The following is a 15,841-nucleotide window of genomic DNA, read 5'->3' as shown; positions in this document are numbered from 1 at the left end:
TCTGGCCACTATGTCGGGAGACAGTGGCCAAGGAGACTGATATTACAGGATAAGCCTCTTAGATAAAGCTACAAATCTTTTCCTGTTCAAATCACTGGATACTACAGGTCATTTCAGATATATGTAGAACAATCTAATCTGAAAGGACTTTAAATAAGTTGATGCTCCAGTAATATTTAAACATTGTGGATAGAATCATAGAATCAGAGAGTTGGAAGAGACCGCAAGGGCCATCCAGTCCAACCCCCTGCCATACAGGAAATCTCAATCAAAGCATCTGACAGAAGGCCATCCAGCCTATGTTTAAAAACCTCTAAAGAAGGAGACTCCACTACACTCCAAGGGAGTTTGTTCCACTGTCGAACAGCACTTACTATCAGGAAGTTCCTCCTAATGTTGAGGTGGAATCCCTTTTCCTGTAGCTTGCATCCATTGCTCCATGTTCTAGTCTCTGGAGCAGCAGAAAACAAGCTAGCTCCCTCCTCAATATGACATCCCTTCAAGTATTTAAACAGGGCTATCATATCACCTCTTAACTATCTCTTCTCCCGGCTAAACATCACCAGCTCCCTAAGGCGTTCTTCATAGGGTATGGTTTCCAGACCCTTCACCTTTTTGGTCGCCCTCCTTTGGACACGCTCCAGTTTCTCAATGTCCTTCTTAAATTGTGGGGCCCAGAACTAGACACAATATTCCAGGTGGGGCCTGACCAGAGCAGAATAAAGTGGCACTATTACTTCCCTTTATCTAGACACTATCAATTTTATTGATGCAGCCTAAAATCGCATTGGCCTTGTTAGCTGCCGCATCGTACTGTTGACTAATGTTCAATTTGTGATCTACTTGGACTCCAGATCCCTTTCACACATAGTCTCATTCAGCCAGGTGTCACTCATCCTATATGTGTTCATTTCATTTTTCCACCCTAATGCAGCACCTTACATAATAGTTATAAACTGTTAAAACAGGGATAAGGAGTATGTGGCCCTTCAAATGTTGTTGAATCACCCATCATTCCCAGTAAGCAGAGATCACTGTGCTGGATCATGAAAAAAGCAGTTCAACAGCATTTAATGGGCATCACATTTGCTTTTGGCAAGATACCCAGTGATACTCAGTGCTTTCATCTATATAGATAAATCACTGCATTGTTAAGTATTTTGCTAAAAGCACAGATACTAGAAAGAAAAAGTCATCAACTTGTTTCCTTACTATAAGCTTAACAGAGAACACTTATCAAATACGCAGGGATGTGTGCAGTCAGTGACAAACCCTATCTCAGTTTTATGTTTTTAAAAGTCTTCTGTGCTGGAATATGTTGGCAAGACACTCTAGAAAAGTAGTCTTCAACTCTGAAGGTAACATGTTAGTGCAATATAGCAGCCAAGAGAAAAAATGAAGGGGGGAAAATAACTCCTGTGAAATCAATTTTATGGAAAATGCTGGCAAATAGGATGATGTAATGTTCTGTTGCCTTTTGTAAAGTTATGCTGAAGTTCTTACTAGATCTCAAGGACCTGCCTGTTCCTAAACAGTCTGTTATTTCTCCTATATGTATTTTTGGAGATCTCTAATTCATAGAGTTGCCAGAAGTTGAATTTGCTTGATGACAAATAATGACAACAAAACAAAGTAACAGAAATGGAAAAATGGAAAGGATCCTTGTTATGAAAAGTGACTGATAAGACTCCATGAAGATGAGTTTAAGGAAATAGTCTTACCTTTAATGGTAGCTGCTGTTCCACGACGAGATAAACCAGGTCCAATCTAAAATGGAATTCAACACATGAACTTCACAAATAAACAAACATTTATCCACCTCCCTAAATAAAAGAGACTGCGGAAACCACATTGATTTCCACCTAATGTCTCCCTTACTTGCAGCAGGGCTTCTTCTGCCCATTCTCCCTGGTTTAGTAGTGGGATGACAATGACAATGACAGCGACAACAACAACAATTTATATCCTGCTTCCCCCCCAAAATTGGGACAAAAAGTGACTTCCAAAAAAAAGAATTTTTTAAAAAAGAATAAGGTCTCCTTGTAAAACCAATGTTAATAAATCTTATTGTTGCTTATTTTCACTTTGCAAAAAACCAATCACATTGTGCATTTTTGAAAGGAGAAAAAGAAAGTAGTTTACAAATTATCATGAAACTTCTCAACAGATAATACCTAAAATAATAGTATAAAAACACCTATGTGCTGTCAAATATAATTCTTTTCACTAGATATGCAAAATAAATAACTTGCAATAATTGTTCCTTTAACATGCATGCCAAAACATTTAGTATCTTTCCATTTTATTAATATTCTGCCTCTCTCTCTAAACTGAAATCCAAAGCAGACTCAGCTTATTTCTATTATTGTCAAAATTTAAAGTGCATTATGCATTTCAATGAGCCAAACCAGCAACAAAAATGCTTACTGTATTGCAGGAATAGCTTCAAAATATTATTTTAATAAAACATTTTTATTGAACTATTCTAGACACTTGCAATTTTGCTATAGACAAAAATTGTCTAAAATCTGCAAAAATAATTAATCAGTCAACCCAGCAACAAGAATATTTCAGAAAATAGAAAACATTAACTGCCCTCAAACAATAAAAATCAAGCTAAAAATAAAGATAAACCTGCAAATCCTTTACTTTTGGAGAATTTTTCAACTGACTGTAACTAGGAAAAAAGTAGGAGTTGCTATAATGGTATAGAAACAGAAGCAGTTGCTGTAGAATTAATTCCTACCTGATTGTTTAAGTCTAGGCCAGCAAAGGAATTTCTTGAACTGCAGCCTACCGGTGGAGTTGCTTCTCGAACAAACTCTGACATCTCAATCCCTCCACCAGGATCGCTAAAATTTGATCAAGTTAAGACATTCTAGTATTATTTTAGTTAATCTGTGTCAAATTAATCCAAAAAGCACACTTGAAACTTGCGTCAACAAAAGTAACTAGCTCATCTATTTATAATATATAAAATTCACTACTGCAGACAGAGAACTTTATTGAGCGAAGTGTTAAAACAGCAGCAGAGATTTTGTTCAACTCTTTCCAAACAAGGTGAGAGGCAGTGGTGCTTGTTTTCTTCCAAGATATTCTCCACAAAAATTTAAAGCAGGCTATTGGGCAGATATATCTTAATTATTTTTAAAAGAATGGATAAATGTGAAGCTTGTAATCATATCAAATCTCCATAAAGTAGGAAAGGTTCACGCATAGGAAACATTAAATATTTCATTTTGATTCATACCATTTCCTTCAACAACTCACTAAGGGAGAAAGGCTGTGGGTGTGTTGTAGTTGTGTGTCCTGCCATGCGATATAACATCTGGGATCACCATAGACACAGCTATTCTCCCTCTCCCCAATCATGATAGCTAGCTTCCTTTGTAGGGGCAGGGACTGGGAAAAATTTCCAACAGGGTAATGGGGGGGGGGGTTTATATCTCCCTTCTGATGGATGTTGGCACTTAAGATTTCTCTGCCTTTCAATTCAGTATCTTGGAATTGTTGTAAATCAAGATCAGAAAATTCTCATATGTAACATTTCTTTGTCCTTTGAAGCTAACCACTAGCCAAAGAAAATAATATAATACAAGGTCAATAGTCTTTTTTTTAGATACTTTGAAATGCTGATGTGGAAATGGACATAAATATTACTTTTATGTTATAATCTGAACCATATACAGCCTATTGTTTAAAATGCTGATCCTAACACATTTCAAATTAACGATTTGTTGCAAGCTCTTGCAGACATATCATATAAATATGAGACACAATGCCAGAGATTTAAGGATGAAAACACATCTGCTCATCTTGATTTACTTCTCTCCTTCAAGTCAGCTCTGAAAAAATTACTGGGTGAGATTTAAAGATATGAGTGATAAAGTCCTTAGAGAGTTTTTGAAATGTGTTTTTTGCAACCATTTCGGAACTGTGTGTATCTGTTCTATGCTCTCGTGCCGTATTCCAGATGAGTGGTTCTGAACCAACACAAAAATATTCTAGACGGGATACAAGTATTTTACACTAGTTCAGCATTAAAATTTATGTTCAACAGTGTTATGCTTTCTCTGTCCTGCATAATCCAATGAAGCATGCAACATGTGGAAACCCAAAAGGAAGCAGCTAGGAAACAGAAGATCCTCAACATTTTAAAAACCTGGCTCAAAGTGGCCTGGGAAGCTGGAAAAGAAGGTGTTTGGAAGCCTTGATGCACATGACATTTAGATCCTGCATGCCCCTAAGTCATCTGGAAGCTGCCCTCACCAACTAGACATGGGTGGCTTCCAGATGCTCTGGGGGTGTGACATTTACATGCCCCATGCCTCTGGAGCGCCCAGAGGCTGCTCTGGGGTTGCTTTGGGGCCCTTTAATGGGCCAAACAGGAGCATATCTTTTCTGCTCCGATTTAGGTAAGTGTCAGGGCAGACTGCAGCCATGGCATGTGTTTGCCATGTCTTTGGAGTGACCAACTCCAGGGTGGTCCCAATCCACCCTCATGTGGCAGTCTGTTCCTGCCCAAAGGTAACTTGCACAATGCAATCTAATGTAACATATGGTGGTATTAAGTTTCCCCCAGAAATATTAGCCTGGACTGAAAACCCATGCACAGTTCTGATCTTGTCATGGACATTAGCTTAGTCACCCACAAAAAAGGAACTACAGGAAATATCAGATCTGTATATTCATGCGATCTTCTCACACATGTTGCCCTGGTATATGTTCCAGGCTAGAGCTACCTTTGAAGAGTTTCTGGGAGGTTCAGTTTGTGTAGCATTTAGCAGCTAAACTCTTAAGTTTGTGTATGGCAGAGAGATCCTATTATACTGATACTAGTGATACTGAAAGATTTCAACTGGTTGCCAATTGCTTGCTGGGCCAATTCAAAGTGTAGCTTTTAACTTTCAAAGCTCTAAGGGCTACCTAGGGAATAAGATCTGCAGGAGAGGCCTCTTAAGAACACCACTGTCCGCAGGAGCCCACTTGACAGCACATGGGACAGGTTTTCTATGATGCTGTACCAAGATTGTGGAAGGCATACCCAATTGGTTCCCATTCTCACTGCTTTTACCAAGAATGTGGAGACGTATGTCTTCAAATGTGCCTTTTAAACTGTTCTGATGTTTACTGATTACTGACTTTAATGGTTTTATTGTTTTAAAATATTTTTGCATTGGTTATTTCAATTATTTTAGCTTTCACTTTGTTTTTAACAATGTTATTTGCTACTTTGAGTGCTTTTTTATTTTAAAGGACAGAGAGAAATGTAACAAATGTATTCTAGAATTCACCCATAAGACAATGCATTTAAGCCTTATGTTATAACAGTAAATAATCTATTTTATTAATCTATTATGTGCCAAAATGTAAAGACTGGAGATTGCTTACCTAGGTCCATTACTGTCCTTTCTTCTGGCAGAAGAATTACCTTGTTCTGTTTTTGCACCCCGGTCCATGCGTTCATTGGCATTCCTCTCCACAATCTCACCTTCATCAAGTGCTCTGTGCAAACGGTAATTTACCATTTTCAGAACAATGAAGAGAGCTGCTATCACTGGGCAATATATTGCTACTATCACCATGGAAGAAGGAAGAGCCTGTCAAATAAAAGACAAAGAACGTAAACTAATAAGGATGCTAACAAAAAATTAGTTATGGAAGGCTTTTTAGATTTGCATAAGACAATGTGCATGTGCTTTCTTATACTGGCATATTTTATTAATTTGGACAGTAAGGTGCTTCCAGATATGCCTTTATTAAGCAATTGCTATATACATAATTTTACAATGGGCACAGATAATGTTTTATTGGATGTATATTCTTCCCAGGTTTTCCATGAGGAAAAAACCTGTAAAGGTGGGAAGGATGGAAGAGCTCCAAGCTGCTCATTGACAGATAGAACTAAAAGTCTCCTGTCTGGAAGCACCGGGGTGGGGGGGTGCCCACCCCGGTCACCTTCCAAAGTGTGTTTTGGGTGCTTTTAATGCTAACAAGTCTCCCTTGTTTTGACAGTGATAGGGTGGTGGTGGTGGTGGTGGTGGTGGTGGTATCCAGGGTATGCTCTAGCCCATTTCTTCAGTGCACACCCAATTTTTCACTGAAATCAACCCTCTTATCTGAAATGTCATGAGGACAAAGGCTGTATTACTTTCTCTGCTCTATACAGAGAGCAAGTGGTTTAGGGTGAAGATTTTTCTTTCCTTCTAAGACAGGAAGACAATTCATGCCATACACAATCTGTTTTAGCTATGATTCTAAAAGCCCAAATCTACTAATTCTAATAGTAACAGATTCCTCCACAGCTAGCCCTCCATGGATTCTGCCATCCACGGCCTGAAAATATACCCCTTCCCCCATTCCCAAAAGCAAACCTTGATTTGCCATTTTATATAAGCAACACAATTTTACTACACCACTGTATATAACAGGACTTGAGCATCTACAGATGTTGGTATCCACGGGAATGGGGGAGTGTCCTAGAACCAAACCCCAGCAGATACCAAGGGCCCACCACTGTATTTATTTCACCTATTTTGGCACTGAATAAAACAATACAGAGACTAGATCACAAAGACACTAAGGCTGCATATAATGTAATTAGAAAAGGACCAGTGCCCTTGCTCTACTCCACATTCAATAGAAACAGTTGCATATTGACAAGAGGATGGAGCCATGGCTGATGGTGGGTGATGCCATATTAAAAAAGTAAAGGTATTCCCCACAGACAAGGTTGTCAAGTCATGTCTGACCATAAAGGACAGTGCTCATCTCCGTTACTAAGCGAAAGAACCAGCGTTGTCAGAGACTCCTCTGTGATCATGTGGCCAGCATGATTGCACAGAATATTGCACAGAACATTGTTTACCTTCCCACCGAAGTTGGGAAGTTCAGCATAAACTGAAAGCTGCGCATGACACGGGCACGCTATACTTGCAGTTGCACCCTTTCGAACTGCTAGGTTGGCAGAAGCTGGGACTAGTGATGGGAGCTCACCCCATCATGCAGCACTTGGGCCTCGAACTGCCAACCTGCTAATCTTGCAGTCAGCAGAGTCAGTATCTCAACCACCTGAACCACTGTAATCCCTGTGCCATATTACCTTCATTATAAATACAGTGGGATCACAGGGAAAGGATTTAAATTTGTTTTCCTTTTCTACTGTATCACACCTGTTGGAGGGGAGATCATGGAAAGCAGCATAAATAACTCCTTATTACTTGAACAATGGGACAAGGGAAACTGAGGGAGAAGCAGAATGTAGAAATAGTACTCTGGAAATTGTGATATAAAAAGATAACTTTTCGAAAAGAGAAGGCCTGAGATGAGAGAATAGCAGGATATTATTATTATTATTATTATTATTATTATTATTTATATAGCGCTGTAGATTTGCACAGCACTGTACATAAAACAATAAATATATAAGAGTAAGCCTGCCTATGGCATACAATCTGAGAAATAATAGGATAATACATATAAAATATATAGCAATACAGGAAATGGTTCAATAAAACAGGCAACAAAAAAAACATCAATTAGCAAATAACAATCATGCAATGCCTGGGAACGCTTCTCTGAACAGGATGGTCTTCAACTTTGTTTTGAAGCTGGTTGATGGTCTTCAACTCCATTTTGAAGCTAGTTAAAGAAGTGATGGTCCTTGCTCGCGGGGGAAGAAGGTTCCAGGAGTGAGGGGCAGCAAGTGAAAAGGGGCGAAACCGAGATGGGGCAGAGAAAATCCTGGGATGAGACAGCCAACCCTGACTACCAGAGCGGAGGGCCCGAGTGGGAATGTGAGGAGAAAGAAGATCTGATAAATAAGGAGGGGCCAATCCATGGAGGGCTTTAAACGTCAACAGCAGGAGCTTATACTGAATATGGAAAGGGAAGGGGAGCCAGTGAAGGGATGCCAACAAAGGAGAGATATGGTCAGAGCGGTGGGCGGATGTGATAATGCATGCAGCTGAATGCTGGACAGAAATTAAAGGACAGAGGTGAGAAAGAGGAAGCCCAGCCAGGAGGATGTTACAGAAATCAAGTCGTGATACAACTGGCATGGACCAGAATCTTGGCAGTAGAGGCGGAGAGATATGGTTGGATTTTGGCAATATTGTATAAAAAGAATCTACAAGCCTTGGCTGTGGTCTGGATCTGAGGGATACACGACAGAGAAGAATCAAAGATAAAACCAAGACTGCGGGCTTGCTGGACTGGTTGAATAGAAAGGTTGTCCACAGAGACAGAAAAGGAGTGTTGAAGGGTGGACCTAGGAGGAAAGACAAGAAGCTCCGTCTTGGACATGTTGAGCTTCAAACGCCGATGGCGCATCCACTGCGAGACAGCTGTGAGACAAGACGAAACTTGCTGTTCAAGTCTTGGAGAAAGGTCAGGGGTGGAAAGATACAACTGGGTGTCATCAGCATACAGATGGTAGGAAAAGCCAAAAGAGCTAATGAGTTTACCTAAGGACAGTGTGTAGAGAGAAAACAGAAGGGGACCCAGAACAGAGCCCTGGGGAACTCCAACAGATAAGGGAACAGAGGGCGAAGTCTGACCACCTGTGACCACTGCAAAAGATCTGCCTGACAAATAAGATCTAAACCAGTCGAGAACAGAGTCTGAGAACCCAAGAACAGAAAGTATATTAACTAGAAGACAGCAATCCACTGCATCAAAGGCTGCAGACAAATCAAGAAGGATGAGAACAGAGTAAAGGCCATTAGCCTTGGCCCGTAAAAGGTCATTCAAGATCTTAGTGAGAGATGTCTCTGTAGAATGCCGCGGGCGGAAACCAGACTGAAAGGGATCAAGAATGGAGTTGGCTTCAAGTAACCCAAGACAGCAAGAATAATATTGGGAAGACAAAAGCTGCTTGTTTCCTATGACTGCTCCAGAACTCAAAAAAGAGATCATTGGAGCATCTTACAGCTCACAAATAAAATAAAAACAACCTCTCAGGGATATGCATTGACTCTGGTAACTAGTAGGCTCCAAAGCAGCTGATAATATAACCTTTAAGTCACTGAAACAGAGACTCAGAGACTGAAGGTTTAAAAGAAAGAAAACTGCAAAAATTGACCCTTTTTCAACACAGATAGATCAGATCAGATAATTCCAGTAGCACCTCTTACACACTAGATACAATTAACCTGCAATATCTTTCCTCTGCAGAAGAAATCCCATTGACACAATTGTACCATGATAAATCAATAACTAGCAAAGAGCTTGAAAAATAGTACCGTGTGTGCATGTATTTTGCGATGGCTGTACATGTGAATGGGATTCGTGCCTTTCTCAAATTTTCAGTATGAATTCAGCAGCCCTACAAATAAGAATACTGTACAGTGCGCCCGCGTTATACGCGGGCACGCTATACGCAGCTTTGAGTATATGCCCAAAACCATGTGGGAGCGTGTGGTGTGCAAGGGGCATTTGTATGAATGCGTCCCATTTGTATGAATGCGGTGCGCTCCCATGGCGTGCGCCTCACGCACCGCCGTCACACCGCCATGGGCATGAACCCCATTCATTTGAATGGGGCTTGAGCATTCGCGTTTTTTCTCTTACGCGGGGGGGGGTAAGCACTGAAAGAACAAAAGGGGTTGGTGCTTCTTTTAGGTTCTCCTGTGATGGACTAAGCTCTCACCTTTCACCACTCTACTCAGAGAAGGGGGCAGCTCCTTTTTTGATAAATGTTAAGGTACAGCACTTACCTTATTTACTTAGATAAGAGTTAATTCTCTACCTTAATTCTTGCCTTTTCATCATCTTTGACATTTTTGTCTGCATTTTTTAGCGCACACATCCCCAACCTGGTCACCTGACCCACACATCACACAGTCATATTTATGTAGTTCCCTCCTCATGCTTCCAGCCTTTAGGGTGAGCACAAATGGTTATGCCTACTGGAATTTTGTAGGTTCTTTCAATTTGTTTTCCAGTGGTTCGTCCTTCATATCCTTTACAGTACAGTGTTTACAATTCACAGAACTACAGTATCCCCACAAATGGTATGATTCTGGATCAAGGGATTCTTAATGTTCTAGCAAATGCCTGTTTTAATCATCATTACTATACATCTGATAGCTTTCTTCTTCATCTCCTTCCTACCAGCTGTCATTTAATTATACACAGGTAAGAAAGGACTCTGGGATATAATTGAAGAAGGTTTAACTGTCAAAAATGCTGAAGAAGATAGAAGAGCCAGAGCTACGTTATGTCTCACTCTGGAGCCCAGTCAGTTAGACCATGTAAGGGATAAGGTATCTGCCAAGGAGGTTTGGAATGCACTGAAAGAAGTGCATCAATCTGACTCTGCATTGTTGAAAATGCTCTGCAGCAAGAGACTGTATGCACGTAAGATGCAAAAGGGGCAGTCTCCAGATGCGACATCTGTTCCTAGAGGTAGAAAACAGAGGAATAAAGTTAGCTAAAGAACAAAAAGCATACATCTTGCTAGGCAGCTTATCCAGTGAATTTGATCATGTAGAGCTTACAGGGGGTTCCAGAGAGCGAGCTCTCAATGGATTTGGTGTCGACACGTGTCTTGGAGGAATGCCAAAGACGGTGTTTTGAGAAAGGCATTCAAAGACAGCAACAGCCGAGCCAAGGTCAGCAAACACATCATCAGAGGCAGTTCAACAAGCCGAAAGTGCAGCTATTTGCAAAGTCAGGAGATGCTACAATTGCGGACAGCCAGGTCATCTCAAGAAGAACTGCAAGAATCCACCTGCTGCCAGAAAGAAGTAAAACCACAGGTCTCCTGGGAACTGGAAAGGAGTTGTATGAGCAGTGAAGAACAGTGACTATCAAGCCCATCTCGCCACTAAAGCCAGATACATTTGACTTGTTGACAGTGGAGCAACCCATCATTTACTTAACAGGAAGTCTTTGCTGAAGAACTACAAGTCCTCATGTGTAGCCTCTGTGGGTTTGGCTGACAGAGGTTCAAGCCAAATAAGGGACATGGGGACTGTGTATTTAGTTGGGTTTGCTAAAGACTTTGAGAACGTGTTGTGTGCTCCCCAATTGCAAAATTGTCTGGTCAGTGTGTCCTCACTGACTACAGACGGATATGTCCTACATTTTGAGGGGGGATGACTGTGTCATTACTAAAGTGGGGGCAGGTTTGTGCAAAAGCATACAAGCACAACAAATTATATTTCTTAGATGACCATGCAGAGTGTTCTACAGTAAGTGATGTGCCTTTGCACTCAAATTGTGCACACTATTTTCATAGGGCGCTGGGACACACTAGTTTCACTAGTTTGAGAAACTGGGAAGTGTTTGTCCTGGGCTGAAATTGAATGACTGCAGAAATCATCTGGATTATTTTATGTGCAGCAAGATAAAGCTAAAGGCTTTTCCTGTTGCCAAGAAAAGCAAATGAACCACCCAGAGACCTTTCCAAATGGTGCATGCTGATCTGGCCGGTCCCTTCACTAAATCTGTGGACAATAGTAGATATCTGATGGTCATTGTCAATAGGCACACCAGATACTCCTATGCTTACACACTCAGGGAAAAGAATCAGGCTGCTGCCACATTCAAGAACTGGGTGGAGATGGTGGAAAGGGAATTTGAATACAAGGTTGGTACTCTGGTGACAGATAGGGGCGGTGAGTTTTTGTCCCAAAGCTTGAACAATTGGATGAAACAGAAGGGCATCCGCCATAACACCACTAATGCTGCCACTCCGCAGGAAGATGGTTTGGCAGAAAGAAAGATTGGGGTGTTAAAACAGATAAAGGATTGCATGCTGCTTGATGCAGGGCCCCCAGAAGGACTTTGGGAGGAAGCAATCCTGGCTGCCTGCCACATCACTAACCGGGTTTGGAATTCTGCTGTGAAACAAACACACTACTTCATGTACCCAACCTAAGCTACATAAGGGTGTTTGGGCAGTATGCCAATGTATTGGTTCCCCAAAATATCAGAAAGAAAGGTGAACTCAAGTGGCAGAGACTGATGTTTGTGGGGTATCAGAAGAATAGTTACAGGTTTTACCTGGGAAATGGCCGCATCCTGTTGTCCAGGAGTGCAAATTTTGAAAAACACTCTGGGTGAGAGAATATCCACACAAACCAGGAGGTGTTTGTGAGAATGGGACAACAAGGAGTCAGTACTGGAGCTGGAGGGGTAGGAACACCAGAGGTTAAGCTAAATGGCCAGCCTAGCACCTCCAGGGAACCCACAGGTACACAGATCTCACCCATCACTTCTAGAAAATTAGTGAAAGTGCATCTGCAGATGCAAAGGTCTGCAGAGGTGCAGACAAATAGTGACAGTGAGGATGATAGGGGGTATAAAGAGATAATAATCCCCAGGAGGACTAAGAGAGCCAGAAGGCCACCTGATCATTTTGTGGTGCAGAATGTCAAAGTGTGTACTGTTATGGCTGATGAGCCGGAGAGCTATCAGGAGCTTCTTACCTATCCCAGGGAAGAGCAGGAGAGATGGTTTGAGGCCATGGAGTGCAAGTTCTCATCCTTGGTGAATAGGGAGGTATTTGAAGTGGTAGAAAGGCCTGGAGACCAGAAGGTTGTAGATTGCAAGTGGGTGTTTAAGTAGAAAGAGATGCCAGGTGGAACCCACAAGTATAATAATAATAATAATAATAATAATAATAATAATAATGTTTATTTATATACCGCTTTTCCAAATTAGATCAAAGCGGTGTACAACAGGAAGTACAATACAAAATAAGGCCAGGTTGGTGGCTAGACGATTCTCTCAGCAGCGTTTTGAGAGTTTTGACAAGACATTTTCTCCAACTGAGAAGCCAGAAAGTCTCAGATTAGTGTTAGCATTGGCTGCAAGGAAGCGCCAGATAGTTAGGCATTTTGATTTTGAGACAGCTTACCTGAACGCACAGCTGGATGAGTAAGCACCAGGGTTTGATGATACCAAGAAAGGCAAGGTGTACAAGCTCAGAAAAGCTCTTTATGGGCTTAAGCAGAGTGCACACTGTTGGAACCTCTGTATCCATGAGGAGCTGGTGAGGCTGGGATACAAGCGCAGCGTTGCAGATGCTTGTGTGTACACGAAAGGAGGGATCACACTTGTGATTTATGTAGATGACCTATGTGTGGCTGCTCAGACTGAGCAGGAAGTTAAGGCTGTGCAGAAGGAGATGGCGAAGAAGTTTGTGTTGAAGGACCTGGGAAACCTCAAGGCCTATCTTGGGATTGAGGTGGAGAGGATTAAGGATGGCAGGATCTTGTTGAGTCAGACCAAAATGATAGAGAGGCTGGTGGAAAAATGCAGTTTAGAGAGTGCCAAGGTAGTTAAGAGCCCAATGACCTCTGGTTATACTAATAGTGAGTCTGATAAAGTGTTTGAACATCCAGATCTGTATAGATCTGTAATAGGAAGTTTGCTGCACTATCTGAGATGGCAGGAGAAGTGCAGTGGGTGAGGCAACTGCTGGAAGACTTGGGTGAGGAGTGTACAGATCCAACTGTTGTACTCAAGGACTCACAGTCTTGTATTGCCATGTCTGAAGCAGAAAACGTAAAGAACAGGATGAAATATATAGGTGTGAAGTACCAGACTGTGAGGGAGTTAGTGCAAAACGGTGTATTGAGTCTTGTCTATATTAGTTCGGAGGACAATGTTGCAGACATCCTCACAAAGGCCCTACAGGTAGACAGACACAAGATGTTGTCAGTGCAATTGGGCATGGCACCGCAAGCGGAAGCTGAAAGCCTGAGGTACTGTCTGGAACGGGAAGGTTCATGAAAACACACATGGTTCATTTTTGGAGGGGATTGTTGGGATATAGAGTCACAAGGAAAATGTACAATGTGGGTTTTAATAGTAACCAGGCATTAAAGGGTTACTGTGAGCCATAATGATTAGGCATTTAAACAGGAAGTGACATAAAAAGATAGTCAACAAGTGCTGTAAAGTCCTGTAGGATGCTGCCAGTCTGAGAGTCCCTCAGGTGGGAGGCTGGATCCTTTGTGGCCCCAGAGGGAGAGGCAAGGCCTAGTAGGCCTCATGATGAGCATTTCACCCCAGGGAGGGCTGTTACTAGTGTGGATAGTGGTTGGTGTCGATGTCTATATTGTTGTAGACAGTGGAACTTCTAAGAATAAAAGCCTCATCTGAGAGACACTGTTGTAGACAGTGTCTCTTTGCTCACTGAGAAAGGGAGATGTGTTTCTCCAGCTCACAAGCTGCTGACTACAGTCACGAAGGTGGAAAATCTGGTGCCAAACGTTGACTTGTTGCCTCACGTGCTGCGCAACATCAAAAGCGTTTTAACAAATATGCATAAAGGCAAGCATGTAACAAGCCACAGACCTACATTCCATCTTCTTTATTTACTCACTCCTTTCTTGTATATAATAAATACATTTATATAAATTCTAATATACACACTTTTCCAGTCACCTCAGCAACAGTTCTTAGATCAGCTTTCCCCAATTTGGTGTTCTCCAGATATAGACATACAGTCTCCATCATCTCCCAACCAACTTGACACTTCCTTTGTTCCTCATATTGAAGCTGTACACAAATCAAGTTGATTTTTTCTTTGTAACATCATTAGAATTTCCTCTCTGCTTCCACCACCAAGACTTTAGTCCATGCTTTAGTAATTTCTCCTCTTGATTACTGTAATTTGTTTGACTGGTCTTCCATTATCTCATTTTAGTCCTTTGGCTTTCAGTCTTCATTCTGCTCCTAAGATTATCTTTTTGGCTCATCATTTTGATCATGTTACTCCACTCTTCATATCCTTTCATTGGTTCTTGAATTCAGTACAGGCTCCTTATTTTGACATTCAAGGCCCTGCATAACCCAGCTCCTCCTTATCTTGCAGCTCTTATCTCTTTTTACCAACCTGTTAGAAATCTGAGCTCTGGGAATTATGGTCTTTTCACTCAGCCAAGGGTTTCCTCCTCCTTGGCTTGGCTTTGTCCTTTTTCTCTTGTGGCCTTTTATTCCTGGAATCACCTCCCCGTAAACTTGCAAACTGCACTTTCTCTTGCTTTTAAATCCAAATTGAAAACTTTTTTTTTCTAACACTTTTGGAATTTCAGATTTATATTTTTACTATAATTGATTATCTGTACTGATTATGTTTTATTCTGCATTTTGTGTTTGTGTGAGTAGCTTTTTTGCATTGTATTTTAATATTTTATATTATTGAAACAGTTATAAATGTTTTATTATGTTTGTAAAGCACCATGTACATGGATAGCGCTATATAAATAAACGATTATAATAAAAACAATAACTTCTGGGAAGCACCATCTTGAGGAAGACTCTTCTAGATGTCATAGGACTTATATTTTCTCACCTTTCCCCTATTGCATTCATTACACATTCATCCATTACATTTTGGGAAACAGATAGGATACAACTTCCCATCCCACACATCCCAATAGTGAGACTAGTTCACTCACTGTGGTGTCTTAATGGAATGCTGCTCATCTGCCTTACTATGAACGCTCACTAATTTCAGAATATCCCATTAATCTTTTAGGTTTTGTTCTACTATCCTGTTTGCTAAATCCATTAAACCAAGGGCTCTTAACCTTTCAATTTCCAGCTGTTCTGTACTTCAATTCCAGAAGCCTCCACCAGCATGTCCAATGATGATCAATTCCATTAATAATGCAAATTTACTTGAGAGTTCAGGAAATTATTATCTTTACAGTGGAAATAATTTACATAATCCATTTAATTAAATCTCTACTATTGTTGTGTTCAGACCAACTACAGTTTTGTTGCCAGATCTTTTCATTCATAGTGCTTGACTTCATTACAGATAAAAGTATGACTATTTTAGATGCGGGAATAACTACATAATTATTCAGATATTTAATCC

At 40.9% G+C, this 15,841-nt stretch overlaps 1 protein-coding gene across 2 annotated transcripts in view; it reads right to left on the bottom strand.

Annotated features, from left to right (window-relative positions):
• The window catches only part of PCNX1 (pecanex 1), a 147,594-nt gene that overhangs the window by 106,644 nt on the left and 25,109 nt on the right, over positions 1-15,841 (bottom strand). For both annotated transcript variants that reach the window (XM_089521797.1, XM_089521798.1), the window contains exons 2-4: positions 5,392-5,600; positions 2,747-2,852; positions 1,722-1,767 (exon numbers count right to left, since the gene is read on the bottom strand). In XM_089521797.1, the coding sequence (XP_089377923.1) occupies positions 1,722-1,767; positions 2,747-2,852; positions 5,392-5,600 (361 nt within the window). The remainder of the gene's footprint in view (positions 1-1,721; positions 1,768-2,746; positions 2,853-5,391; positions 5,601-15,841) is intronic.

Source organism: Sceloporus occidentalis, unplaced genomic scaffold (assembly GCF_023333645.1).
Source record: "Sceloporus occidentalis isolate IW3139 unplaced genomic scaffold, rSceOcc1.0.p SCAF_4, whole genome shotgun sequence".
In the NCBI taxonomy this organism is placed as follows: domain Eukaryota; kingdom Metazoa; phylum Chordata; class Lepidosauria; order Squamata; family Phrynosomatidae; genus Sceloporus; species Sceloporus occidentalis.
This window is presented reverse-complemented; position numbering and strand designations above follow the sequence as displayed.